This window comes from Vanacampus margaritifer, chromosome 8 (assembly GCF_051991255.1).
Source record: "Vanacampus margaritifer isolate UIUO_Vmar chromosome 8, RoL_Vmar_1.0, whole genome shotgun sequence".
Lineage (NCBI taxonomy): Eukaryota > Metazoa > Chordata > Actinopteri > Syngnathiformes > Syngnathidae > Vanacampus > Vanacampus margaritifer.
Genome location: NC_135439.1, coordinates 23,499,837 through 23,527,815, shown reverse-complemented (window position 1 = coordinate 23,527,815; position 27,979 = coordinate 23,499,837). Strand labels below are relative to the sequence as shown.

General features: G+C 38.9%; 1 protein-coding gene across 4 annotated transcripts in view; it reads left to right on the top strand.

Moving 5' to 3' along the window:
- Window positions 1–27,979, top strand: part of cadpsa (Ca2+-dependent activator protein for secretion a) — a 186,908-nt gene that overhangs the window by 9,205 nt on the left and 149,724 nt on the right. For all 4 annotated transcript variants that reach the window (XM_077572524.1, XM_077572525.1, XM_077572522.1 and 1 more), the window contains exons 2-3: window positions 13,702–13,815; window positions 19,032–19,364. In XM_077572524.1, coding sequence (XP_077428650.1) covers window positions 13,702–13,815; window positions 19,032–19,364 — 447 coding nt within the window. The remainder of the gene's footprint in view (window positions 1–13,701; window positions 13,816–19,031; window positions 19,365–27,979) is intronic.

Here is a 27,979-nt window from a genome sequence, read left to right as displayed (position 1 = left end):
TTCCTGCGTCTGTAATAACAATTTATTGTGTCTGCATAATTTATGAGGACAGCATGTAAGCTACTAATGATGAAAGCCTTGCCAATTGCCCTGCTGTGTTTTTACTCAAGCACACACAACCACATATGAATTTACACTACATGCTTGAGTGTGAGATGGTCCTCTCACGCAACCACTTATACAAGACAATGAGTGTCGCATAATTATAGGCCGTGGGTGAGTCATCATACCAATCAAAAATCTATTGAGACTCTGATACTCATCACTGCTGTCTATGAGGCCACAGGACAATTAGCATCTCAAATCCACATGCTTTTAGAGAAACTAGGACACTAGCACCTCTTCCAGTAGGTCTTCATAAACAATGAAAAAGATGGAGGTGGTACAAATACAACCACATTTAACCACATTTTTTAATATGGATAAAAACATGTAGCAAAGAATACCAGAATGTCTTATACGGTCGTGATAGTCACATTGTCTGTCATGCAGTGTTTCCCAAACCTTTTACTATGGCACATGACCGTACTTAGTTTGTCTTCCTTACTCTGTTCTAAAATGAAACAAAACTTATTTGAAGAATGACAGAATGAATTGAGTGCAGCCAAATGTGTACACTGTATATGTATATTAGTAAATAACTGTACAGAGGGGTGCAAAAGTTTGCACACAGTAGTATACTAGTGACATAATGTATTTTTTCCATTTTTTTCTATCCATCCATTAATTTTCTTAACCGCTTAGTCTTCACAAGGGTCGAGGGGGGCGCTGGAGCCTATCCCAGCTGGCTTTGGGCAGTAGGCGGGATACACCCTGAACTGTTTTTTTTCAGTGTTTTTCTTTTTTCTAAACAATTAGTAATTTACTTGTTTTGTATTAATGGTAGCTGTATACCTTCCAGCACAGTCAATTCTGTAGAGTAAAAGTGATTCTATTTAGAGTAGTGCTGTGAAAGTTAAAGGGTTAACATTGATTATTCACAAAAAAATATATTAATCATGTATTAACACAGATTAATCAGATTAAACAGAGTTTATTTGGTCCCACTTTAAAAAGAGTCAATTTTACACCTGATTCATAAAATCAGCTCATCAGCATGCCTGATAACGATTTTGATCTTTAATATCACGTGTGTTGGTAGGCAGAAACATCTAAAATCTGCAGGACACCAGACCTTGAGGAGCAGAATTGGTGAACCCTGATATATAGTATATGTAAGAAGAGCTTATGCTATTGAAAAGTTCTGAGGAAATTTCTGTCAGTCCTTTATCGTTAAAGGTGCATTGCGGAGTTTAAAATGTTAATTTAAAAGATTTTTCTACATCATGCATGCGCCACAATTGCCCAGATGAGTACAAAGAGCCCTGATGTCTTAACTGCGACTGCGCCTATCAGCTTGTATCTTCCCTTCAGTGTAGAGTGTTTGGCGTGAACACTACACAGTTTCTTGAAGGTGGGGATGGGTTGACTGGTGACGGGGGATCTAATGCTCGTCCCCGTGGACATATAAAGTGTTGTGTTAGCTAGTCTAGGCCACAATTAAATGGAAAATGAAAAAAAGAGTCTGGCTTCAAGCACAGCCCAAACTCGAGCTAAGACTCCAAGAAAACTGAAAAAACAAAGAGTTTATTCGAGCGCACGTTCTCGCATGCGCACCATGCACGAGCTTGACACAGAGGCTGCAGGTACGCTTTAGGCCAGAGTTGGCAGTTGCAGTAAAACAGTGACGAAACTCCACAATGCATCTTTTAAAGTACATAGCCATTCTTGTTTTAAAAACATAAGACATCCATTAAAAAAGGTATTAACAGCCTTCATGCAACATCACTTGAATTCATGGCTGAGCTTTAACATTCGCCAACTCACCAATGGCCACAAAAAATTACCTAGAGATTCCATACACTCTGCACAGACTCATGACGCGCTACAGAAACAACATGCTCATTTGGCGACTGAATCGAAAAAAAGACGGCACCGACGCCATTTGTTAACTCATTCACTCGCAGCCATTTTCACGGAAGCAACTCCTTTTGCTTACGGCTGTTTTACTGGATTTTGACTGATTTTACAAGGTCCACAGAATATTCTGTTCTAATGCTATAAACATGGAACCTACCAAAAAAAGATTAGAGTCTCTTCTTTCATCAGGAAAAAAAGTATATTTCTATCTGTTTCCGTTTTGTAGCAATTAGCATTAGAATATAGCTAAGTTTCATCATTATTCACAAATCTGTTTAAACAGTGGACAGAGCTTTTTGCAAACATGTCCCTGGTTGATCTCTTATACTCTGCTGCCACCTGCTGGCCGTTTTTGTAACAACTATGATTGCTTCAAGCATTCTCTTCAGTTTAGAGGCTGCATCAAAGCGCTCTGTATGCTCTATCTTAACCCCCCCCCCCCCCATAAAAACAGCATACTCTGACTTCTAGTGGAAGTACAAGGATTGTGTTATCTCTCACTGACTCTCTTTGACTACATAGGCATGCAGGCAATAACCCTTTTAAAACACATATATTGGCTATATTTGGGATTTGAAAAGGCCATGTAAACACGCGCAATAACCCGAATATGCTCTTATTCAGGTTTTTAAAAAACGGAATAAGACGTTTTCCGATTTTGGTTTACAATTATTGATTATTGTTGTTGTTGCACAGTTTTTACATTTTTTACGGTTATTATTGTAGAAAAAAAAATCACATCAGCCTTCTTTGAAAATGTTTATTTTAAATAGCGGGGCCTCCGCCACGCTGGCTGCCGCCTCGTTTCGGCCTCTCCTTTCCCCATGACCACTCAACCTGGTCCAGGTCAGGCTGCGGCCAGCGCGGGGACGCCCACCACCGGTGCCAGTGCGGCCCTGCCGCCTCGAAACCCTACCCACAGCCATCAGGTACGCAACTCTCCCCGGGTGCCGTTCAAAGCTGAGCCTAGTGTTGTTGTGAACCCGCTAAATGGGCCGTGTGGAAACAAGAGCTATGAACTATGCCACATGGCTCGTTCTGCATCGCACGTGAGCTATTGTTGAATGGTTGCGGTTATTTAATCCTCACTTTTAAAAAACACGGTTAATCATGAAACCGGTTAATTGCTGCACCCCTACCCTGGGTTACCCCTTTCATAACCCAAATTCTTGTTCATATTGCAGGGTTTTTCCTGGCTCAAATTGAGGCAGAGGTGATACTACCGATACCAGGTATTGGCATTAGTGCAGATATTAGTCTCATTAAGGTATCGATGTTCGCGGCAGGGCCGTTGTATGATCAAGACCTAGAGATTAGAAATGATAGGAATAGAAATTTGCCATTAATTTCATGCAATTTTAAGGAAAAAATAATATATTGGGATATAGGTCTTTCTTTATAGTCATCTGTAATTTTTGGTTGGGGAGTTTTATGTACAAGTGGTATCAGTATTTGGTAGAGTTGAGTATGTATTAGTCGAAAACAGAGTGGTATCGAACATCCCTAATCCTGACCATGCGCACCATGACGTGCATGTATTCGGTAAATTCAACGGACTAGCTTTATTTTACAGGCAACATACTTTAAGTTAAGAGTACCAATAAGAATAAGACTACGGTATTATGTTCAAGCATTAATTCATTAAAATGGTTCTGTCATAACATTTTACGAGTAGCAGTGGAGTCTCAGACACTGTTTTTGCCAGGATTTAAAATGTGAATTAACAAAGCATGATGTGACGAGACACAACCAGGCGCCCGCTGGTCAACCAGCGTCATGACAAAAATCAACAATATATACAGACTACAAACATTTTGTATTGTACGATACGATACGATACGATACGATACGATATACTTTTATTTTCCCCGTGGGGAACTTTTTCCTGGACTCCGTCCAGCTGCAGTTTACAGTAAGGAAAAAACAACAGAATAGAAAGAGATAAAATCAAAATTAAATAAGAAGTGCAGCAGTAGTTTGCAGTAAGAAAAACAACAGAATAGAGAGAGATAATTAAAATAAATAATACACACACACTCCTATATATATATATTGCACCACTTAGTATTAGTTAATGTCGGTTATTATATATATATTATATTTTACATCATTGCACCTTATTTACACTTTAATATAGAACACCATATATGAAATATTGCTGGAAAATTGTCGGGCTACCTCAAATTTCCATGTTAGGAGCCCGCCTGTCTTCTTAGCCTGGCTGGCTAAATCTCAGGCCTGTGAGTTGAGGTTCAATTGCTTCATAAATCTCTCTGCAAAACATCGTACAGCGATTTTCTTTATTTAATAAAGAAGAAATTCAAATGATGTCCAGGCTACAGGGTGTTTTTATTGACTTTTGTGGATATTTATTGAAATTATTTATAGAATATATTGAAAGAGAACAGCACCAAAATGCTTGCAGCTACGTCTACTAGCATGTGAAAGTGATCCCTTGTTGCCGTCCTTCTTTCAGATGTATTATTTTGTGCAGTCATACTATATGTATGAACTGAGCTTTTCATATAGATAATTTTTATTGTGTGGTAAAATTATTCAATATTTTTGCTTGTAGACCATTTTGAGGCCTCAACACAGGAGATTTTAGTGCTTGCCACTGCATTGCCCCCATATGTAAGACTTGTTTACAGTAACAGCTCTTTCCCTGATGAGTACTCTCGCAATCCTGTCTTGCTCTGTTGGTGTGTAATCTGGGATTACTCAACCATTTGTTGTTATGTCACTACCATCATGAGGAAAGTGAAAGCACACCAAGCAATCATGTTTTACTGAATAAATCTTCAGTACAGTATACGTTCTTAATCAATACACAATGCTACTGTTGCAGGACCAATTTATGTTTTTTGATTGAAACGGATACATGGGTGGAGTTTTATGTAGTTTGCTTTCATGGTCAAAATTATACTTTTACGGTGTAATTCATTATTGATATCAATTATGGCATTTATTCATTTTATTTTATGTTGTCATTTATTGAAAAGGACTTTGATTGTCAGATGTGATTTTATTGGACAGGGTCAAAGGTGGGTAGTAAGTAGTAACATACTCATTTACTCCATTTCATTTACTCAAGTAACTTCTGGGATCAATTTTACTTGCCAGAGTAGCCGTGATGCAGCATACTGTAAAACCCTTGTATGTAGTTAAAGGAGGACACAAGTTACTGATGCTCTTCAGTTGATTTATTCCCATATGCGGAAACACACATAACAAACGCACATTCATTCAAGAGCCACTATTGGCCATAACTCTCTGTCAAAAATTATGTACCGTAGCAATCCTACCCTTTTAACTAAAATGTTCATTTGTTCCTTCTATCTTTTGATTTCTGTTCCTTTGCACTTCCATCTCCAAAGATGACACAGACACACTAATGACCAAGCAAATAAAGAGCAACTTTTAACTTAATACAACTCAGGGCTTTTGACTAACTTTTTGCAACCAACTTTTTTTTCTTGGGTGCACTAAAATTTTCAACACATTTAACACAGCAGTTTTACAGGTTTATTCGTAATTTTTGGTCTGTATTTTCTGTAGGTGTATCAATTCTAATTTCCTCAATAGATTTGATTTTCGATTCACAAGAGTTCAGTTCGTTGGATTTTCCCTCCGATTCAAATTGATATTAATTATGGAACATCAATTCTTCTTAAATATCAAGGAGATGATAAAAACTCCACAAACAGTAAATTCCAAATAAATTTTGCGGAGGTAGTAACTGTTAATGAAAGTAACACGTATAAATCACTTAAATGTTACAGAAACATTGACATCAGCAAGGACGAGATGAAAATATTATGAAAATATTTTCATAATTCTAATTCAATAACTGTAAATATAAATTAAAACGATTCTGAACTGTCTTCAAGTGCAATAAGTCAGTTATTTCATAATTGTAAGAAAATACTTTTAAAATCATGTGAACCGTAAATTTCAAGAAAACCGTAAGATACAAAAACATTTTGGCCTTTTAAATTCTATTTTCTTATGAATTTGTGAGAAAAGTGATATTAAAATAATCAATTCAGGGTATTATGAATCGAAGTCAGGCTCGAAAACGAACATCGATTCGATATCGATTATTTGCTTCTTCTTTTTTTTAAACCAGCCCTAATGTTCTGTATTTTTGGGTATATTGACTGGTAAATGATAAACAATCTACACAGAAAAAAATTACCAGCATTTCTCAATAATTAACACTATTATTTTACAGTATTACTACTGTACTGTGCCCAAGCATGCTTGCTGGTAAAGTCTGGATTCAATAGGTGGTGTGAGCGGAATTGAGCGGCGCCTGAGTACGATTCGGTTCTCCAGTTTAGCACAATTGTGAGAGGTGGGCAGAAACAGTACGGTTGGCCGCACATGCGCACAGCCGCGGCGAGTAGTGCGTGCAAAACGTAACCATGACGTCATGTACGTACGTGCGACGTATATAGCGAGTGACCATTCGTGCAACACGACTGTGCAACGTGACAACATATATTTCGGAGGCAACTGGGCCCGGGCACTGTTTGGTTAGAGTAATGTGAGTGCTGGCTGGAGGGGAACAGGGGAGGGTCGGGGGCAATCAGGCTTCAGTACGTTATGGAAAAAATGGCCCTAGTGTGAGTGCGCCCTATGTTTGTAGCTCAGTGGATGACTGGTTAGCACGTCCGCCTCCAAGTGCAGAGGACGTGAGATCGAGTCAGGGCTTCGGCCTTCCTGGGTGGAGTTTGCATGTTTTCCCCGTGCTTGCGTGGGTTTTCTCCGGGTACTACGGTTTCCTCCCACATTTCAAAGGCATGCAGGGCAGGTTAATTGAACACTCCAAATTGTCCATAGGTGTGATTGTGAGTGTGAATGGTTGTTCGTCTCTGTGTGCCCTGTGATTGGCTGGCAGCCTACTGCCTGAAGCCAGCTGGGATAGGCTCCAGCGCCCCCGCAACCTTTGTGAGGACAAGTGGTTAAGAAAATGGATGGATGAATGGAAGTACGAATGGAATCGGCACTTGGTATCAGTATCGGTATCGGTCTAAAAAAAAGTGGTATCCAACATCCCTATAACTATTTATTTATTTTGTAAATGTTGTTTTATTTATTTGTTTGTTTGCAAATTCCTGATCTAAAATGTTCTAATTCTTCATCTAAAGTGTTAAAAATGGCTTGCTCTCTGATGCTGATGATGTAAATGTTGAACAAACACGCCATTTTGGTGGCCTCCTACAACATTTAGGTGTACAGGTAGTCACATTTTTATTTTTTACATAATTTTACATTTAGTTACATTTTGACTGTCTTCCATTTTTCATGTGGCCGTGTGAGGGTAACCATTATGCTCATGTGTCCACGATGAAAATGAGTTTGATACTACTGCTTTGGTGTGTGTTTCTTTGCCTTTCATTCACAGAGACATATGTCCTCTCTGGAGTGGCACTTTTTACAGTTTTGTCATATTATAACAGATGGCTCTTAACATGCACTACTAGAGTGGATCATGAACTTCATGGCTGCTGAGTAGCTCTGGGGAAGTTGCTTAAGGCAACAATATGTCAAAAATGACTGCAAGCAGCCAAGTGTTCAAATAATGAGTTTAGAAAATATCTGACACAAAGACTGAGAATACTTCACAAGATGATCCATCTCCCTGTCTCTCTTGTAAAATGTAGACCGTACTAGGGATCAAACCATTCATGGTTTACAGTGAAAATTAAAAAACTAAAATAAAAAGTGGATAACATTTATCAGTTAGTATTTCCTTTTTAAATTGGAATCCTAATTATCAAATTTAGCATCTTTTACTCATCCACTCCCAGCCATTTTTACTGAAACAACCCCCTTCGCTCCCGGCTGTTTTACTGGATTTTGACTGATTTTGCAAGGTTCACAGAATATTGTGTTCTATTCCTATAAAAACATGGAACCCACCAAAAGAAAGATTAAAGTCTCTTCTTTCATCGGGAAAAAAAGTATAGTTGTATCAGTTTCAGTTTTGCAGCAGTTAGCATTAGAATATAGCTAACAAATCTGTTGAAAACACTGGCAAAAAGAGCTTGTTGCGATGATCTATTGTACTCTGCTGCCACCTGCTGGCCGTTTTTTGTAAAAACGTACATTGCTTTAAGCTACCTCTTCATGTCAGCAGCTGTATCAAAGCCTTCTGTATACTCTGGCAGAAAAAAACACCCAAAAAATATAAATACGTTTTTTGGAGTGACAGACAAATACAGTAATTAAATTACACACATTTATATGTTTTTGGGTTTTAAGAGTGAATGGCTGTCACTGGCTCATCTGTATCGGCAGTTAACAGGAAGGTACCTTCACAAAATAAAATTCACTAGATTAACACGATTTTAACTTAGTACACATATTCCATCTATATAAATAATGTAAATTCAATCGTGTTTCACATGCTAACTGAAAAAAAAAAGCACTTTAGTAGGTGCATCATTGACGATTTTCTCAACATTTTCATTCAATTACTCGCTCACATTCAATTAACATGTTTGTACTTATTCACTCTATTCAATTTTAATCTAATTAATTTAAATTGGTTTACATTTTTTAGGGAAATAAAAATTCAAGAAACAGCTGGGATTCAAACCCACCAGTCAACCGACCACCAACTGTGCTGTCATGTGACCTACCCTCCAGCACACACACACATTACATGCATTGACAACTATACAGAACAGCTCGCTGGACTCACACACAACCAGTAATTAAAACCTTTGTTCTGCACAAGGTGGCATCTCGTTTAGCTAAAGGCTTTGGGGATTTGAAAAAATATATATTTACACTTAACTTTGACTGCCAGACGTTTTCAGAAACGGGATGTCGCCAGTGCCAGCCGATTTAAGCATTTTGACTGATCTTTCAAGGTCCACAGAAAATGTTGTGTTTGGACTATGGAAACACACATACTTTGAAGCAGGTTTGATGTCACACCATGTGCCACCGTCTAGAGATGGATCAAGAAGTAGCTTTGATTGACTGCATGCTGGCATCTGTGCAAACAGAATGGTTGGGTCAGCATATTCATACAATAAAAAATAATCATAGCTTCCTAGCTGGGTCATTATCAAAACACAGCCACTGACATACGTAATCAGTTAAACGTTTAGCTTTATCTTGTTAGCCAGAAAACCCCCTGAAGATTTTGTCACATCTTAACTCTTTCACTGCCAGACGTTTTCAGAAACGGGTTGTCCCCACTGCCAGCCGATTTAAGCATTTTGAGTGATCTTTCAAGGTCCACAGAAAATGTTGTGTTTGGACTATGGAAACACACATACTACCAAATGAAAGATTGGACTCTCAGCTTTCATCAGAAAAAAAAAGTTTGTTTCTACCTTATTCCGTTCTTCAGTAATCAACAATAGAAAATGGTTACTTTCACCGAAATGCTCTCTTTTGAAACAAAAAACGGAGAAAAAGAGCTTTTTGTGAAACGATGTTATTTCATGCACTCTAGTGAATTGTACACTTCTTTTTGTCCATGAATGATGCCACAAACACCTAAATAGTGCTTTACTTCTGTAAAACGCTTTCACCAACAATGAAAAAGTGCTTTTTGATTGCAAAATACGTTTATTTCCATTCAACAGTGTAACAATTTGACAAAACAATTTCGCAAACTATTTCCAAATGTGTGCAACTGTGGTACTACTTACAATTATGTGGATGTTTCAAATACAGTTTTTCCTTTTGTAACGCTCCCCTGCGTGCAAGGAGACGCCGCTGGACTCGCACAACAGTTTACTTTCACTTTCACATTGGTCCGTTTTGCGTGCAAACGTTACACTTTCTTGACGGCCTTTTTTTCCGGGGAATAAAAAGCAAGTAGCAGACTGTACACACTCCTCCGATGAATATGCATTGGACTCGGGGCACTCTCCGTCGTCCGATCGAACGTCCGCCTGTGCGTGCTCGGTTGCGCTCCGCGTTACGACACCGTAATAGCCGCCGCGTCAGCGGTTCCAATTTCGCCGTCAAGCTCGGATTCACCTTCATCATCATCGAGTATGATCACCGTCGTCATCAATGCACTATTTTAGCGTTGGTCGATGCCTTTCGTCTTGTAAGTGTAGAGCTGCTTGCAAACGCTCGCCATTGCCCGTTCCCTCCTCCATCTAGCTCCATCTAACGTCTTCTACTGCCGCGTCAATGCTTTCCAACCACGGAGTCACCCTCATCTTCATCATCTATGATGATCATCGTCAACAATGTGCTTTTTCAGCGATGCTTTTGGTCTTTGAAAAAAACGTCTCGGGTGTGAGCTCCTCGCGACCGGCCGCCATTTTTCCTTTGTCTTCCATTCTCATCTCCTGCTTGACGCTCTAGCTCCGCCTCTACTGACGCCCACCCGATCTTGTCAAAAGAGAGTCATCGCTGCCCTCTAGGGGCCAAAAATAGTCCTTAGGCACAACAGACAGACTTGAAACTTTGACCAGACATGCGGGAGGGTTTCCTCTACCCGTTTCAAAAAAAAAAAAAAAAATCATTGGATGACGTCTTTTGACGTCATTGGCAGTGAAGCGTAGGTTTTTACTTGACGTCTTTAAACGTCAGTGGCAGTGAAAGAGTTAACAGAAATAGTGGTAATACTGATAGACACAGACATTGTTCATAAACATTCCCACTTGCATTATTTTTATTTGGCTTCAGTGTTGAAAGCAAATGTGTATGTTTAAAGGTGTAAGAGCCTTTCTTTTTTTTTTTAACTGTTTGCAAAGCATACATTGCAAAAAATACTGACTTTTATCAAGTAATTGTCATACTTAAAATAAAATGATTAAATACCAAGGATAAAGGGTTGAGGTTAAAATACCTGTAGCGGCTTAAAGATCCACTCTAAAAACGTTTTGTTTTCATTTTACAGTACAGATGCGTGAATATAATGTTAGTCAAATACAAGTAGCTGAGTACTGTCCACTTTTGGTTATAGGTTCAGGTCATCTTGAAAAACATTCAATAGGGTTCTGTAGCTCTATAGTAATTTTCACATCTAAGCACTAAGCAGCTGTTTATGAGGTATTTTTTTTAGATTTATTTATTTTTTTACAGGTACAAACTATTGGTCGTATGTTTACACTGGTAGGCTTCAAGTCATGAAATAAAAATTGTGACTTTAATGTGTTCAGTTTTCGTGACAACGTGAGATGAGCTAGCTAGCTAGCACCGGATTACGAGCTATGTTCGTACAATAAATCTTACCTTCATACTAAAACTTCTTTCTTTCTGCCCACTTGGAGTGCTCTGCATGTCAACCAACGTTTAACTCTTTGACTGCCAGACGTTTTCAGAAAAGGGATGCCACCAGTGCCAGCCGATTTAAGCATTTTGACTGATCTTTCAAGGTCCACAGAAAATGTTGTGTTTGGACTATGGAAACACACATACTACCAAATAAAAGATTGAACTCTCATCTTTCATCAGAAAAAAAAGTTTGTTTCTACCTTATTCCGTTCTTCAGTAATCTACAATAGAAAATGGTTAGTTTCACCGAAATGCTCTGTTTTGAAACAAAAAGCGGAGAAAAAGAGCTTTTTGTGAAACGATGTTATTTCATGCACTCTAGTGAATTGTACACTTCTTTTTGTCCATGAATGATGCCATAAACACCTAAATAGTGCTTTACTTCTGTAAAACGCTATCACCAACAATGAAAAAGTGTTTTTTGGTTGCAAAATACGTTTATTTCCATTCAACAGTGTAACAATTTGACAAAACAATTTCGCAAACTATTTACAAATGTGTGCAGCTGTGGTACTATTTACAATTATGTGGATGTTTCAAATACAGTTTTTTTTTTTGTAACGCTCCCATGCGTGCAAGGAGACGCAGGAGGATTTTCACAACAGATTTGTTTCACTTGCGATGGCTCCTTTCGCGTGCAGACGTTACACTTTCTAGACGGCCTTTTTTTCCGGGGAATAGCAAGTAGCAGACTGTACCCACTCCTCCGATGAATATGCATTGGACTCGGGGCACTCTTCGTCGTCCGATTGAACGTCCGCCTGAGCGTGCTCGGTTGTGCTCCGCGTTTTCCGGTGTTAGCATTGCTAGCCGGTGAACCTTTATGACGTCGTCATAGCCGCCGCGTCAAAGCTTGCAACTTCAGCGTCAACCTCGGAGTCACCATCATCATCATCGATGATGATCATCGTCGTCATCAATGTGCTCTTTAGCGTTGGTCGATGCCTTTCGTCTTTGAAAAAAATTCCCAAGTGTGAGCTGCTTGCAACCGGTCGCCAATGTTCGCTTCTTCAGCCATCTAGCTCCGCCTCACGTCTTCTACTGCCGCGTCAATGCTTCCAACCTCGGAGTTACCATCATCATCGATGATGATCATCGTCGTCATCAATGTGCTCTTTTGCGTTGGTCGATGCTTTTCGTCTTTGAAAAAAACTGCTCAAGCGTGAGCTGCTTGCAACCGGTCGCCATGTTCTCTTCCCTTCCCCAGCCATTGTCCCCTCTAGCTCTGCCTCACGTCTTCTACTGACGCCGACCCAATCTTGTCAAAAGAGAGTCATTGCTGCCATCTAGGGGCCAAAAATAGTCATTAGGCTAACTAGATCTGCTTGAAACTTTCACCACAGCTGGGCAAGGCTTTCCTCCACCCGTTTCCCCCCAAAAAATAAAAAAAATTGGAGAATGTCTTTTAACGTCCTTGGCGGCCCTCCGTAGGTTTTTACTAAACGTCATTTAACGTTTTTGGCAGTCAAAGAGTTAATTGATTATATTTTCACCAGTTGCTTTTTTTCCTCCCAAAAGAAAAATGAAGTCCAATGAAGGGGAGAAAATGTTATGTATATACTGTATATTGCACTCCCTGAACACACATTACTTGAAAAAAAAAGGTTACTTAAATGTTTTATTTAATTTTATTTGTTGTGAAGTATCAATCTTGAATGTGTTTATCTAAGTAAAAAATCCAGAAAAGAAGTGCATGAAGGGAACATTTTCAGTTAAAGGATCTTCTTGAAAAATCTACATGCAAAAGTCCATCCTACCAGCTCTCTTCGTCCGGGCTAAACACTCATCAAATGTCGGGAACGTGCAGTCACAGTTAATTAGTCAGGACATCGGTGGAGCATGCATGATGTAGAAAAATCTTTCACTTTAACAATTTAAACTGCAATACATCTTTAAACATAAAGGACCAGTTAAAGTTCCCTCGGAACGTATCAATAGCATAAACCTAAGCTTATGCTAATAACATAATAAAGTTTAAATAGTAGCGTGCATGCATTTCCACTGTGCGCTTTAGACAAGGAAGTATAAGTAAATCATATCATTGAGTCGTCACCACTGTACTGATTTCCATCTGAACGTCACTAACAATATTGATATGGATTAAGAGTAGAAGACAGATGGTTCCTCTGTAGCTGTGAACTTTGACCCACATTAAGGAAGCCATAATCACATACAGTACTTCTTCTGTAGTGGTGGCCATGGCAACAGTTACCAGAGCTCGGGCCGGCAACTGGCCAGTGTGTTGAGTCTCTGAGCAGGGGAGCCTTATTGGTCATATTTCAGTAGAACAATACTATTTCATAATTCAGGGATCATAATTCAGTAAAAGATACAGTATAACATGCATTTATATTCAAGCTAATTCTATAAATCACCTTATCTTTTGTCATGTTCAAATCCGTATACATACAAGTCAAGTATGGGTTTTGATTCTAATTTACTATAATAATTTTCTCATTTTTGCTTTTCTGTTTGTGTTAGATCAGTAAGCAGCACCTGCAGACAGTCAAAGAGCGTTTTCAGGCATTCCTTAATGGAGAAACACAGATTGTAGCAGATGAGGCCTTCATCAATGCTGTGCAGAGCTACTATGAGGTGAGTACAGAAAGAAAAGTGATGCCAACACCAATGTAGGTCATTTTCTTTTTGTTGTCTGGCTGATGTGAACTTGATTGGGCTTATTTTTGTATTTATTCTCGTGAAGTCATTATTTATTATCACTTTAAACACAAATCTAATATCATTGTGATACCCTGAGGCTACAGACATGTAAACTGAAGAGGCGCTAGAAAGTGGGACATGCCAGATATTGCTCCGACCCACCTGTTCTCTGCATTCACCCCCACATCTGTCAACCAAATCTCTACCTTTATTCAGAAATCCACAACTTCCACCTGTCAACTTGACCTTTTCCCCACTGTTCTTGTCAAAGCCTCTATTCCTGCCCTCTCCCCTCGCATCACTAACATCATTCAAACTTCCTTCTCTATCGGCACCGAACCCTCCCTTCTCAAAACTGCTGCTGTCATTCAACTATTTTTTTTATTCAGCACAATTTAAAAACAGTGCAAGGAGGGAATGAAGCTGAAATGGCTTATTCCACTCCATACTCAAAGGGTCATCCATATCAAATCTGAACAAAAAGATTCTAGATAGACAATATTATCTATCAAAACAAGAGAACAAAATAAACTGAATTAAGGAAAGAAAGAACAGATAATAAGAGGTACATACAGTAAAAATGGATTTAAGATTTTATTATAAGTAGACAAAGAGGGAGATGTAAAATAATTATAATCAGGATAAGAGTAAATGTAACGTTTTTTTTTTTAACAGTATAAGAGGATACATTCCCAACAATGTATCCAAGTCATTCCAAAATTTAGGACCTCTGAATGCAATATTGTTCTGGTAGTGAGATGTTGCCATAAGGGCAAATGAAAATTACAACCATTCATAGTAGAATGCTGGTGAAAATAACAGGGAGATATTGCTTGTTATAGGCATACTTGTGCATAAGTAAGCAAAATTGAAGTAGTTTAGCTTATGGAATATTTTTGAAAGAGAGGTAAAGAGGGTTCACGAGGGCCGGATAGAGAAATTATTCTTAAAAATCTATTTTGTGTAGACAGTAGTTTACTCAGATAAATGGAATAGGTTGCTGCCCAAGCAATATTACAATAATTCATAAAAGGAAATAAACTATAATACAAGGTTACTGTTAGGGTTTCCAGTATGACCGGAGAGTGGATCCCAGAATCCCAGAACACAGAGGGAGGATGCGAGTGGTTTATTCACCAAAACACGTGAATACAAACACTGGTCGAAAGCCAGGACAAAAGGTAGTGATGCACCGAATATTCGGCCACCGAAAATTTTATAAAATTAAAGCCGAAAGAAAATGGCCAAAATAGGATGTTGCGGTAACGCAAGCAAAAACCCGCTGCAAGAAAGCGTCTGTTTGAATAAAACAGTGAACGCGGGGGTGAGTGCCGGCCTTTTCTTCTCGCTGGCTTTTTACCGTGTGAGTTTGCACTGGTGGGTCGCAGCAGCTCCTGGGGTCATTACGCACACCGGAGGAGAGCGACGTCGCTTGGTGTACAACATTTAAACGGGTCGAAAAAAGACAGAACTGCCGTGTACTGTAGTACAGGTGAGCCACTCTTTCTCCTGCAGCGCCTTCTCTCTTTTTTTTTTATAAGAGCCCCTTCGAACGCTTCCACTTTTTCACCGGCATCCCCGTGGCCATGCTAAATACTTTAGCAAATGCTAGCGCTATTGCTATCAACAGTTTTAAACACGGAAACACTTACCGCTATTTCCGGGTGGCGGCAGACCTGTACCGGACGCTGTGTGTGACTTTGCAGTTTGTTGCCAAAGCCGATTAGCTGGTGTGAACAAATGTATTTATTTATTTTTAAACGTTGGTGAATTTGTGAATGTACCGATTTTTTTGCTCCCCGCAACTTGTCCCGCCGCACGCATCCGTCCCTGCCTGTGCAAATTACATTGAATATTGAACTTTTGCACGCGATGTCACAGCCCTCATGGGAACGCCCCCTACGGGACAATGGACTGCAAAAGAGCCATTTGCCTGTATTGTAACCAATTAATCCCGTACAGCGTAAAGTCCTTTATCTAATTGATCATCTTATAAAATGGTCATATCTTGCTGTGCGGTCGGTTGTACAGACAGACAAAGGAGTAAACCAAATGTTGCTTTTTATCGCATACCTACTAATGAAGACAAAAGACATCGGTTGATAGCAGCAATCAACAGAAAGGACTAGCAGCCCACAAAGTATTCACGGATTTGCAGCGATAATTTTTTGCGAGGTTAGTAGTTAAATGTCGTAATTAGTAGATAAATGTTCATACATTTTACTAGTAAACGTACACTCTGACAAAGTTTGTAACAGAGGTGTCGAATTGCGTGTTTCAAATCACATTAACGAGCGTCCACTCCAACTGCAGGAACACAGCTTAGTTTTAAAATGCATCTTCTTCAAAACTATTAAGTGCATTTGATAATCAAATTGCATTTTAATAATGGGGGATTTTGTCTTTGTGTTTGGAGATTTTCACTCTAGAGTCATATTCATAAAATTTCTGCATAGCTTACCACTACAATCATTTGTTCCTTGCTAGTAAACATAGTAACATGACATCATCACAGCATTTCAATATAGAACGGACTATGTAAAAATAAGTTAGCATGATAAACAAGTTTTACCTTTGCATTATGAGGTATATTGTCCCTCGGTGTGAGCATAGCATCTCGTCCCAGAGACTCAGCCAGCGACAAGCTTTTGAATCAGCCCCGGTGTAAGGAGAAGAGACAGCTTTGACTACATAATGATATAGGTCGTGCGCTGTGAACTCCAGCTAAGTCGGCGATTTGATTAACTTGGTAGAAACAGCAGGCAACAGAAGGTAAGGGGATGTTTTCAAACTAGCGATCTCCAACTTAAGTAAATATCGCGCTCTCCCGACTAAATGTGCAACTTTGACTGGCAGGCGAACTACGGTTCCATGGCTCTATGGGCAATAATAACTTTTAATTGGTAAAATAGCAGTCGATAAGTCACTAAGTTGCTCCGGCTCACGTCCATTTCCATTCAACATTCATTTCCTTCGGCCGTCCGTCATAGGGCAGTCACGTGATCACGTGACGTCAGTGCAAATGGTCAATAAGGTGCAATCACACCAACAGAAAATGCTCAACCCTCATTTGGTGCGTCTGCGGTGTGTATTTCAATTTATATTGTGCTTGGTTAAAATGCCAGTACTAAATAAATATTTTAGAATAATATTGCAATTTTAATTAATTATAATAAATGCGATGATAGTAAAAATTGGCATAATTTTTTTTCGGTGTTTCGGTTTTTGGCCAAGCATTTTTCATTTTCGGTTTTCGGTTTCGGCCAAACATTTTCATTTCGGTTCATCCCTAAAAAAAAGTGCTTGCAAATGCAAGTAGGGAAATTAACACACACACACACACAAATACCCAAAGGCTACAAACAGCAAACACAAGAAACCAACACAAGTACTTTAGCTATGAAAACGCGCCACTCAAAAGGTGGGAATAAAAAGACATGTAGTAAAACTTACGTGTACCTAAAACGAGAACTTTAGAATTGAACTGGTAGTGAGGACGAAAAACAGAGGATAACACTTGGCTGTGGTTGTGAGCAAACGGAGTAACAATCCGCCAGTGGAAGCTTGGAATCCCAGTCCTCTTATAGTTCTAATGGCTGTTGCAAAACAGGTGCGGCGCAAAGGGACATCACCTGATCACATATTCAGGAAAAATCACATTTGCTTTTACTGCTACGCGAATGACACCTCCATCTCCAGCAAACCCAACTCCTCACTCCCACTCTCTTCGCTAACCGACTGCCTCCAGAAATAAAATTATGGTTCACCTCAAACTTTCTCAAACTAAACAGCTATAAAACTGAACTCCTCCTCATCTGCACCAAATCCACCCTAAATAAAATACAACAATTTCTCCATTTTCATTGACGGCTCCTTCATCTCCCCTCAGGTCAAGAGTCTGGGTGTCATCCTCGATAACACCTTTCCCTTCACCTCACAACATCAATAACATCACTCGCTCCGCATTCTTCCATCTCAGAAACATCCACCGGCTCCGCTCTTCTCTCACCCCTCACTCTACTGCCATAGTCGTACACAGCCTCGTCACCTCCCGACTCCATTACTGCAACTCCCTCCTGTTCGGTCTCCCTCAAAAAAGTCTCCACAAACTTTAACTGGTCCAAAACTCAGCCACCCGCATCACACACACGCCCTCCATAAACCACATCACACCTGTCCTCCAACAGCTCCACTAGCTCCCCATCACACACCCCACATGCAATATGAAATTCTGCTCCTCATTTTATTTTGTTTTATTTTGTTTTTCTTAACATTGTATTTGTATGTTTTAACTGTTGCTGTAAAGTGAACCTGAGTGTCCAGAAAGACGCCTATAAATAAAATGATCTTTTAAAAAGTTTGACCTGCCGATCTCGATTTTTGCCGATCCTGATTTTTTTTCAACAAGCAGCAAAAATATACAACTTCAGTTTGAAATCTTGTTTTACTGAAAAACATTGAACAATATAGCTGAAATAATACAAATGGGTTGTTTTAACTGCACATGAAGTAGTTCCCTCAAATAAAAATGAAAGCCCTATTAGTCATCTCAGCAGAAGAGGACAGTGGCAGACTTTTTCAGACCTTTGAGGAGTGAGATGAGATTGGTGGAAAAGATCGATTTATTTCTAAGGGATCGGCCGATCCCCTAAAATTCAGTAAATTGGGGTCGATCAGTGCACCCCATATATATATATATATATATATCTCAAAACTATGTATGAACTGATATGGCATTATGACCTTAACAAAAAAAGGTGAAATAACTTAAAACATGCTTTATATTATAGATTCTTTAAACTAGCCATCCTTTGCTCTGGTTACTTTTTTGCATACTCTTGGCATTCTTAGGTATGGGAACTCTTTAAAAGCCTTTTGAAGATTATCGAGGGAATGCCAAGAATGTGCAAAAAAGTAATCAGAGAAAAGGGTGGCTATTTGCTTATGTATTTATTTTTATTCTTTTTCACCTTTTATTGTTAATTACATAACTCCAAATGTTTTTGATAGTTGTCACCGTTGTCATCATAGTTTTGATGCCTTCAGTGAGAATCTACAATGTATTTATATAATGTATGTAATGTAATGTGTATATAATTTTTGGGAGAATCTATATCCAACACTATTCTCCCGTCTTTTTGTTACTCCAGGTGTTCCTGAAAAGTGACAGAGTGTCTCGAATGGTACAGAGTGGTGGCTGCTCGGCCAGTGACTCTCGCGAAGTTTTTAAAAAGCACATTGAAAAGCGTGTGCGCAGCTTGCCTGAAATTGATGGCTTGAGTAAAGAGACTGTTCTCAGCTCATGGATAGCAAAATTTGACACCATTTACCGTGGTGAGGAGGACCCAAGGAAACACCAACAGAGAATGACTGCCAGTGCTGCCTCTGAACTGATCCTCAGCAAAGACCAGTTATATGAGATGTTTCAACAGATTTTAGGTATCAAGAAGTTTGAGCACCAGCTTCTATATAATGCCTGCCAGGTAAGTCCGTATTCACAGTTCATCAAACACAGCAAACACTTAGCTGTTGTAGAGTTTATGTACCACTGATGTCACACCCATCTAAGTAGGGTGAAATTCATTCCCCACATATAACCCATCCACTGAGGGAGTGGTAAGCAGCAGCAGGGGCTTGCGCTCAGGGATCATTTGGTGATCTAAACCCCCAATTCCAACCCATAATGCTGAGTTTCAAGCAGGGAGGTAAATGGGCCCCATTATTATAGTCTTTGGTATGACCCGGCCAGGGATTGAACCCACGACCTCCCAGTCTCAGGATGGACACTTCACCACTAGGCCACTGAGCTGGTTGTCTTGTCTTGGCTTGTTTTAGCAATTAGATCAATAAACTGATGTATTTCCAAATATCCTGTTCAAGATCTAACTAACCTACAGTATCTGACTTCTACCAGGACTGTTTACCAGCTGATCACAGGAGACGCTGGGACAAAGCGTTTAATATTAGTGCTATCAAGCCGAAGCGAATGGAACAACAACAGAAGTTACATTTACCAAAAGGGCCTTTACCAAAACCGGCACTAAACATTGCATGAAAGAACCAACACTTCTGCTCAGCCTCCCAAATGGCTGTAGGCAATTGTTTCTGTTAGTCATGGCATGGTGAAACAATTTATAACAATAGTGAATAGTACTTGGATGCAAGTGACTTGGAGAGTGAAATAGTAAAAGATTTGAGGCTTGACATCGGTTTGGTACTGGGAGTGAAAGACCCAGGACTTGATTTAACTTGAGACATGTAGACTTGATTTTTGTTCATTGTACACTGTATGTATGTCCAGTTTCAAGAGTTCATTAAACTTAATATATTCACTTGAATTAAATTAATCAAAAATGTATCCAAAGTGAATATATTAAGTTTAATGAACTCATAATTAATTATTTAAACTTTATATATTCACTTTGGATTAACTTTAATGAACTCATAATTAATTGGGATTAATTTAATTCAATAGTTTGTTACCAATTGAAACAATTTTATTAAATTGGTCAACAATTCAATTTGTAATCTTAAATTGGTTAATTAATTCTCGTTTTAGAGTGCACCTTCACCAACGGATCATTAAAAAGACATGTCAGGGTTCTCACTAAACCCGCTTTGTGAAATAGACCCCAACTCACCTTAACGACCCTAATGAGGACAAGCAGAACCCAAATTAATGGATAGAAATAATTCTTTACTGTGTTAAATGTTTTTATATGAGTAAGAGCTGATTAAGTAGACATTTTTGATTGTGTACCATTAATAAATATATCATGTCAACTTAGGGCTGGTTATTTCATATTTTTGTTTGTTTACAAAATACAAATATGTTGGGTATCTCTTGTTTGGTTGTTTATTTACTTGTATTATTTATTTCCATCTATCCATTTTCTTAACCGCGTATTCCTCACAAGGGTAACGGCGGTACTGGAGCATCCTGGCTTCGGGTATTACCTGAACTGGTTGGTATTATTTATTTATTTATTTACAAAGTGTTTTTGTCAGCTTTGGACTAAATTGGCTCACAGCAAATCACGGGAAACCTGACAAAGCCAACATGTAGCATGGGGCCTTGTGATTGGTGCAGCAGTAATAGGGCTCTGTGGGTGCTTGTTGTGTGCAAGAAGCTTGGAAGGACAAACCTCGGCTTGTCTTGGGCTGTGTGCCGTGAGCTGTTGAACGATAACATCTCCTGCCACCACTTAAATATTTACTAGAATGTATTGTATTTGGGTTAATATGTCTTTAGAAACATTAAAAGATATGTTACATCTAGCATTAGTAGCGAAAACACTGCTGCAGTGCTTGGCAGAGATTTGCCAAGTAAGTAATCCTTAGCCCATGTGTTAAAGTCAGTTTTCGATCACCGGAGGTCACAGATGTTCAGCTAAACCTTACATCTTTTAATTTTTTGCAGACATTCCTTGTAGTCATGGTTTAACATATTTTCCCTTTTTTTTAACCTTAGATTTTAGCTTATAAATGGATGTGTGAACATCAACAAGTTAGTTGAGATGTTTATTTGCCTTCAGGCTATAACATACACAAACAGAAGTGTAATTATTGAAATAAGATTTAAAGTAGAATTTTGAACAGGAGATAGTCACACGTTTTTATCTGTGAATTGAAGTGGGCTGTATTCAAGCTTCACGATTTTACGTAAACTCTGAGGCAGGACATTGTGCATGAACCTCCAAATCTGAGCTTTGTTTGCTACTTAAGAGCTAAAGTCAGGGATATCTGCAAATCAGGGATAGTTTCCCGTAGGGCTGTCGTGATAATGTCACAATAAATCAATTAATTGCACAATAATGAAAAAATGTGCTCGATAAGTTTGCCGAGCGCAATAATTCTCAGCCATGTACGTACGTGTTTGTTTACATACGTCATTAACAATCGCGCTGGTCCGTTGCTCCTCTGTCAATCACTTGGTAAAGCGTTTTTTATTTTTTATTATTCACTCACTCACGCACACACACAAACATTGTCTCCTGGGCGGGAAAGCGAACCCACGCCGCCTGCATGTATGGCACCACTCCCCCACCCGGAGCATTAAAGCGGCTTTTAAAACCACTTTAAACATTTTGGTTCGCATGTGTCCCATCAGGTCTTCATAAGCACACGTAAATTCTCTTTCTCATTTGTGAGCCGTGGCATTAGTGCTGCTAATAGCCATGTAGCATTATTGCTAGCAGCGCACCACAGCTATCGGTGTTGTTTTTATTCATTGCTTGTGCTTTGATTCCTGCCAAAAAAGCAACATTTGCTGCACGCACACACCCTCGCAATCCTGTTACCCTTGAACAAATTTGTATCCCCTGCCGCGGGTACATATGTTTTTCAATAAACGCATGAAGAAAACAAGCGTGTTTTTGAGTTTTAGAAACAAGGTTTTGTAACAAGAAAAATAATATTTATCGCAGATAAACAAAAGAAAAGCAAGAACAGGCTCTCATTCTGCAATGGACTCTAGGTACATTCAAGGACCACGCACGCAGTAGGAAATCTCAGCATACATAGAAAAAGCTCATGATTGATGAATGTTAATGTTTTTTCAGTTTTCTTCCACGTGTTTGAAGTTTAAGGATATGGTTAGGGTTAGGAACAAGGAACATTTTCAAAAAAATCGACCACTATGATGTGGTAAAAGTTAAAAAATCCCGCGGCAGGGAATACAAATTTCGGGGGTAACTACTGTGGCACAACAGCGGCGCAGATTCTGCGTGAGGGCCCCTAAGTAGTAGGGACAGCCATCATTTGGAATTAATAAGGATAAATGGAGCTGGTATCAAATCCGAACGCAACTGCTTATGTGTGGGAATTCTTTGGATTTAATATACCATTATCATTATATTAGTTGAAAAATTATATGAAAACTGCAATGTTATCGTTTATCACAATAATTTAAGAGCCCAATGCTAAAGTGGCTAATATGAGTTAGCAGTCAGCACACTACAGTATGTGTTTTTTTGCGAGTGTGGGTGCTGATTAGATGTTAATATGTTACCTTATTCTCACTACTTGAATTTTTAACTATTTAATTTCCTAGTTATAATAACATAAACCCTAGATGAGTGGTTAGCACATTCGCCTCACAGTTCTGCGGTTGTGCATTCAAATCCGTTGTCCCTCTGCCTGCATAGCTTTATCTCCAGGTACTCTGGTTTCCTCCTACATTCCAAAAACATGCTTTGTAGGTTAACTGGAGGCTCTAAATCGCCCGTAGGTTTGAATGTGAGTGTAAATAGTGGTTTGTCCATATGTGCCTTGCCATCAGGACTGGACTGGCCATCTAGCGAATAGGGCAGATGCATCTTTGGTGGCTGATATGGTGCTATTTCATTATTATTGTCCTCCATTTGTAATTGATCCATGTACAATATAGAAAGGAAAGTGAACCAGTCAACATCAGTGGCAAACGAGTCCAGCTCGTGCCATCTGGACCACCAGCACAATTCCTGCTGGGCTGCAAGGGGCGCTATTTCGGCAAGTAAAGTGCTTTTGGTAGACCTAACTAGGCCCAGAGTGACCAACCTGGAGTGGTATGAGTTTTCCTGCTTGGTTTGCCTGGTTTGGACCGTTTGGGCTGCTGTTTCGTGCAAACACTGTAAACTGAACTAAAGTGGTCTGAGCCATGAAACTCCAGGTCTGAAACACCACTGGGTGAGTCCCACTATGTCCCTACCTGAGATTTGCTGGCGACTAGTTCAGGGTGTATCCCGCCTCTCGCAACCCGAGTGAGTTTAAGCAACACAATGAATGGACAAATTCATGGATGGATATTATAAACCATGTCTACACCAGTAGCATCTTATCAAAGCAATACAATTGATTGTGGTATGTGACAATATTAAATGAGTATAAGTCGCAATAGATGGATGGACTGAAGTTGTGCTGTTGATGCAGCCCTCGCACCACTAAACAATACATAATTCTTACATGTTACATATACTATGGTTGATGGATAATTGATAGTGGTCCTGACTGATTGTGGCAGCTAAAAAGCTAATATACAGTGGAAAATCTTTACTGATGCTTGCGGCCTAGCTTTTAAGTCATGTAAACCTAATCAATTAAATCTTAAACTGAAATTCAGTACTGTGGCCTATCTTTGAATTGTCCAAACTTTAAATATGAAAAAAATCAGAACATTTTAAGAACAAATTACAAATTAAAGTCACTGTTTTTTTAAATTGTTAATCACAAAAATGTAAAGTATAACCAATACATGGATTTGTATTGGTAAATGGGATAAGTGCCTAGAAAATGTTCTACTCTATTGTTCAATTAAGGAGGTAGAACTGATTTTGCAGAAATCCATAGATAAAATAAATTACTGCATAGAGCTCTTGGGCATCACAAAGGGAGGGATGTCTTGTTATGAATATGTCTTCAACAGTAATGATGAGTGATACCAGCAGACAAATTAAATTGAAGGCCAATACAGCGGATGTGTTATGATGGTAGAGCAAAGTGGGTGTACGTTTCCTTTCATCAGATGCACTTTAGCCATTATGGTTATGAGGGGTCAGCAGCCCTTGAAAGCCTCTGCAATGTACTGGGAAAGCTGAAACAGTGCATCACCAAAACAGGGGTAAACCTCGGGCAGTCCTGAACATATATAACATGAAACAGGATCCACCTCAGGTCTCAAGTAGCCACTGAGACATTTAACTTTATGTAACAATAAGAATCTTATCAACAATAAGTGAAGTGTGAAAAATCAAGTTTAAAAAAAAGTGTGGCTACCAAAGTAGCCATTATTTAAATGGTAAAGATTAGAGAGACCTGAAAGTCTATGCATAACTGTAGGGGAGAATGGGGTAAGTAGTGCCAATTTTTACTTAAAGTGTCTTTTACGCAAGGGGATTACAGGAATGCCTTCAACTAAAATATGTTCATATAATTTAGGATGTTCTGCATCCCTGGGAGCAGTCACTTTGGATCTTCAATAAACTATTTGAAAAATAGAGCTTTAGAAAAAGAAAGTGGTTTGTGGCACAACTTGCCCCCAGTGCGGGGTAAGTTGTGCCATTGATAACTGAAGTAAAAAAGATCATTTTAATCTCACATCTCAAACGATAATGCGATATAAAAGGAAGCCAAATTCAATCCAAAACTTTGATTTGCAGGTTTCATAGGCCTTTTCTTACGTTATTTTTCTTTTCCTGTTCAGTTATATATTCTCTTTCTTTGTGAGCCTTCTCCAACTCCCATCTTCTCAGGTGTGTCAGTCACAATTCTTGTTTTCACCCTTTTTTGTTTTTTTCGATTTTGCCAAGGGAAAAATTACTTCTGAAGACACATAACCTAAGTGAAGTGAACAACCAGATTTGTCACTTGGTGAGTGCTCGGGATGGTAAGACTGAGCCTATTATTTTTTCTTATCCCTGTATTTTTTTTATGGCCATCCTGCAGATTTTGATCTCCTTTCCAACCTTCTTCCCCTCTTTCACTGCTCTTTCCAACTCCTCAAGAATAGTTGAAACCTTGTCTGTCATAATTTTGTACCTGGTGGAATGATTAAATTTGGTCAAAAATTAAGAATGGCATAACATAGCCCAGGCACAAATTACCCCAAGCCCACCATTTAATTATATATATATTTTTAAATGCACCCCCCAGCTGTTTTGAGCCAGCATCATGCTAACTATAGACTCATGATGTAGCTTACTAAAGCACTAAAATATGTAGGAAGTGTTTTCAAAGTTCTCTATAATTGTTTAAACACAGCCTTAAAAAACCTTAATAATAGAAATCTTGCTTTGGAGGGCAAAACAATGTTTTTTTGAGCTTACATGCGCTTACCTCTCAAGCCACGTGTCTCCCTTTTTTACCGGATGGGCGAAATGGATGGTTGGACGCATTACAAAACTATTGATTTACACAAACTTCACATTTCTCAGAAACTAAGTACTGTAATGCAACATTACATACTTCGGTTCACTTAAAGACATCTCCTTTTGTTATGTGCTGTCTGTACTAAATATCCCCAATGCCCCAGCTGGGGCAAACCACCACACTAGGCTATTGTGTCACATGGGACACACCTCAGCTGGTCATTTAGAACCTACTTCAGCACCTACGCTTATTGTTTGAGAAGAGGAAAACTCTCACGCCATAAACAAAGCAACAATCTCAGAGTGTGATGCCTTTGATTTTGCTGAGCAGCAAAGTGTTGCCCCATTAGATACACATTTACTGACAGTAAAAATGAGGCACACAGCAAAACATTTGAAATCCCCTGGGGGAAACAGTGCTGGGTAAGTCACACTATGTGTGCGTCTGTTTTCCGTGTAGACTGTGTTGGAAAACATTTATTTTTTATTTTTTCAATGGTCAGGATGTTATTGATTATGAACATAATGATGACAGTGCTGAAACACCTTTTTAATTTTTAATTTTTCTAAATCCTGAGCGTCAACATTTTGTGTGTGACAAATTGTGAAGGAAGATGTTTATTTTGCTGTGGCGATGCTAATGATACTGAGACTGTATAGCTTTATCATAATAATTCCACAGACACTCCCGCTGGCTTTTATCTGAGGTTGCTATGGATACTGTACACAGAGGCAACCACTCTTTCCTCTTTTCCTTCCTTCACTATGCTAACATAACAAATCTGAACAAAGACGGCATGATTATTTTTTAGTCAGTGAATTTTTGACTATTGATCAACCCATAAAGATGGTAGCTTAATTAAATGAGAAGCAACATATACAGTTGCAAGTGAGGTACTGCAGCAGCTTTTGATATGATGGGTGTTTTGTGTCTGGCCAATGGCCATCATCAAATTGAAATATGAAATACTGTTGTAAAGTGGTTCATTAAAATGTATTGTGCAGCGGCTGAAATAAGTATTAAGCACGTCACCATTTTTCTCACTAAATATTTTCCAAAGGTGCTATTGATGTAAATGTTCACCAGATGTTGGAAACAACACTGGTAATCCACACAAACAAAACTAAAACAAATAAACTCATAAATTAACGTGTGTATAATAATTTCCTCCATACAAGCAGTCTTTGAATCTTGAAGGTTCCATGGGCTTCTTTTATGGAATTTTAGTTCTTTCCATAGATTTTTGCAAAACAGCTGGGGGTTGCTTCAGTGAAAATGGCTGAGAGTGAATGAGTTAATATTGTGCAATTTACATGAGTACCATTTGCTGAAAAGCAATCCAACACCATCACGTTCCCACCATCGAATGTCACTTTTTGTGCTTTAGGCTGATGTGGAGTGACTTTTCTCTTCCAAACGTATAGCATCCTAACAGTTCAGTTTTGCTTATGAGCACAACTATACATGTACAAAAGCTAAATAAATATAAATGCTATCAGTTGTCATGAAAATGTATATGCTCATCTCTATTTATGTCCACTTCAACCTCTGAAAATGTGTCACAGTATTTAGCATTTTCTGGGCATAAAGCATTTTTCTCACCAGTTGTGCTCATAAGTTTACACACCCTAGTGTATGTCAATTTAAAAGCACAACTGTATACAGAGTGCTCGTCAAAAAATTTGAATATCCTCAAGAATAATTTCTGTAATTCTATTCAAAAAGTCAAACTTTCATAGACTATAGAGTCATGGCCCACAACTTAAGTGATATCAAGTATTTGTTTGTTTCTTTTTACATTATTTGGGCTTCCAGCTCATAAAACCCACAAAAACAGGATGTCAAAAAAATTTGAATAATGTTAAGAAATCACCTTGCATACTTCCCAGTGTTTTGCATGGGGAAAAAAAGATGAATGGATGTATGGTATTTTCAAAAAGATATGTCAATCTTCAACAGTTGGTTCGATTTCCTTTGCCTTAAAGGGACTGCAACATGAAAAATCTACTTTTTGGAGCTTTTAGCCATGTTAAAATGCTAATTCCTCACCATAAACATGACCAAAGTTGTATTTTCTCCATTCACTGTATGAGAAATTCTAGGTTATTCTGCTCTCCAAGCACCAGCCCCTCCCAACCTGAGAAAACGAGCTGTTGGCACGGTTTGACATCATTGCGTGCAGCCCCACCTCCGCACCGCCTCTGCGGACTAAACGCACACCCACTTTTTCTGAGACCTTCCTCCATGGAATAAT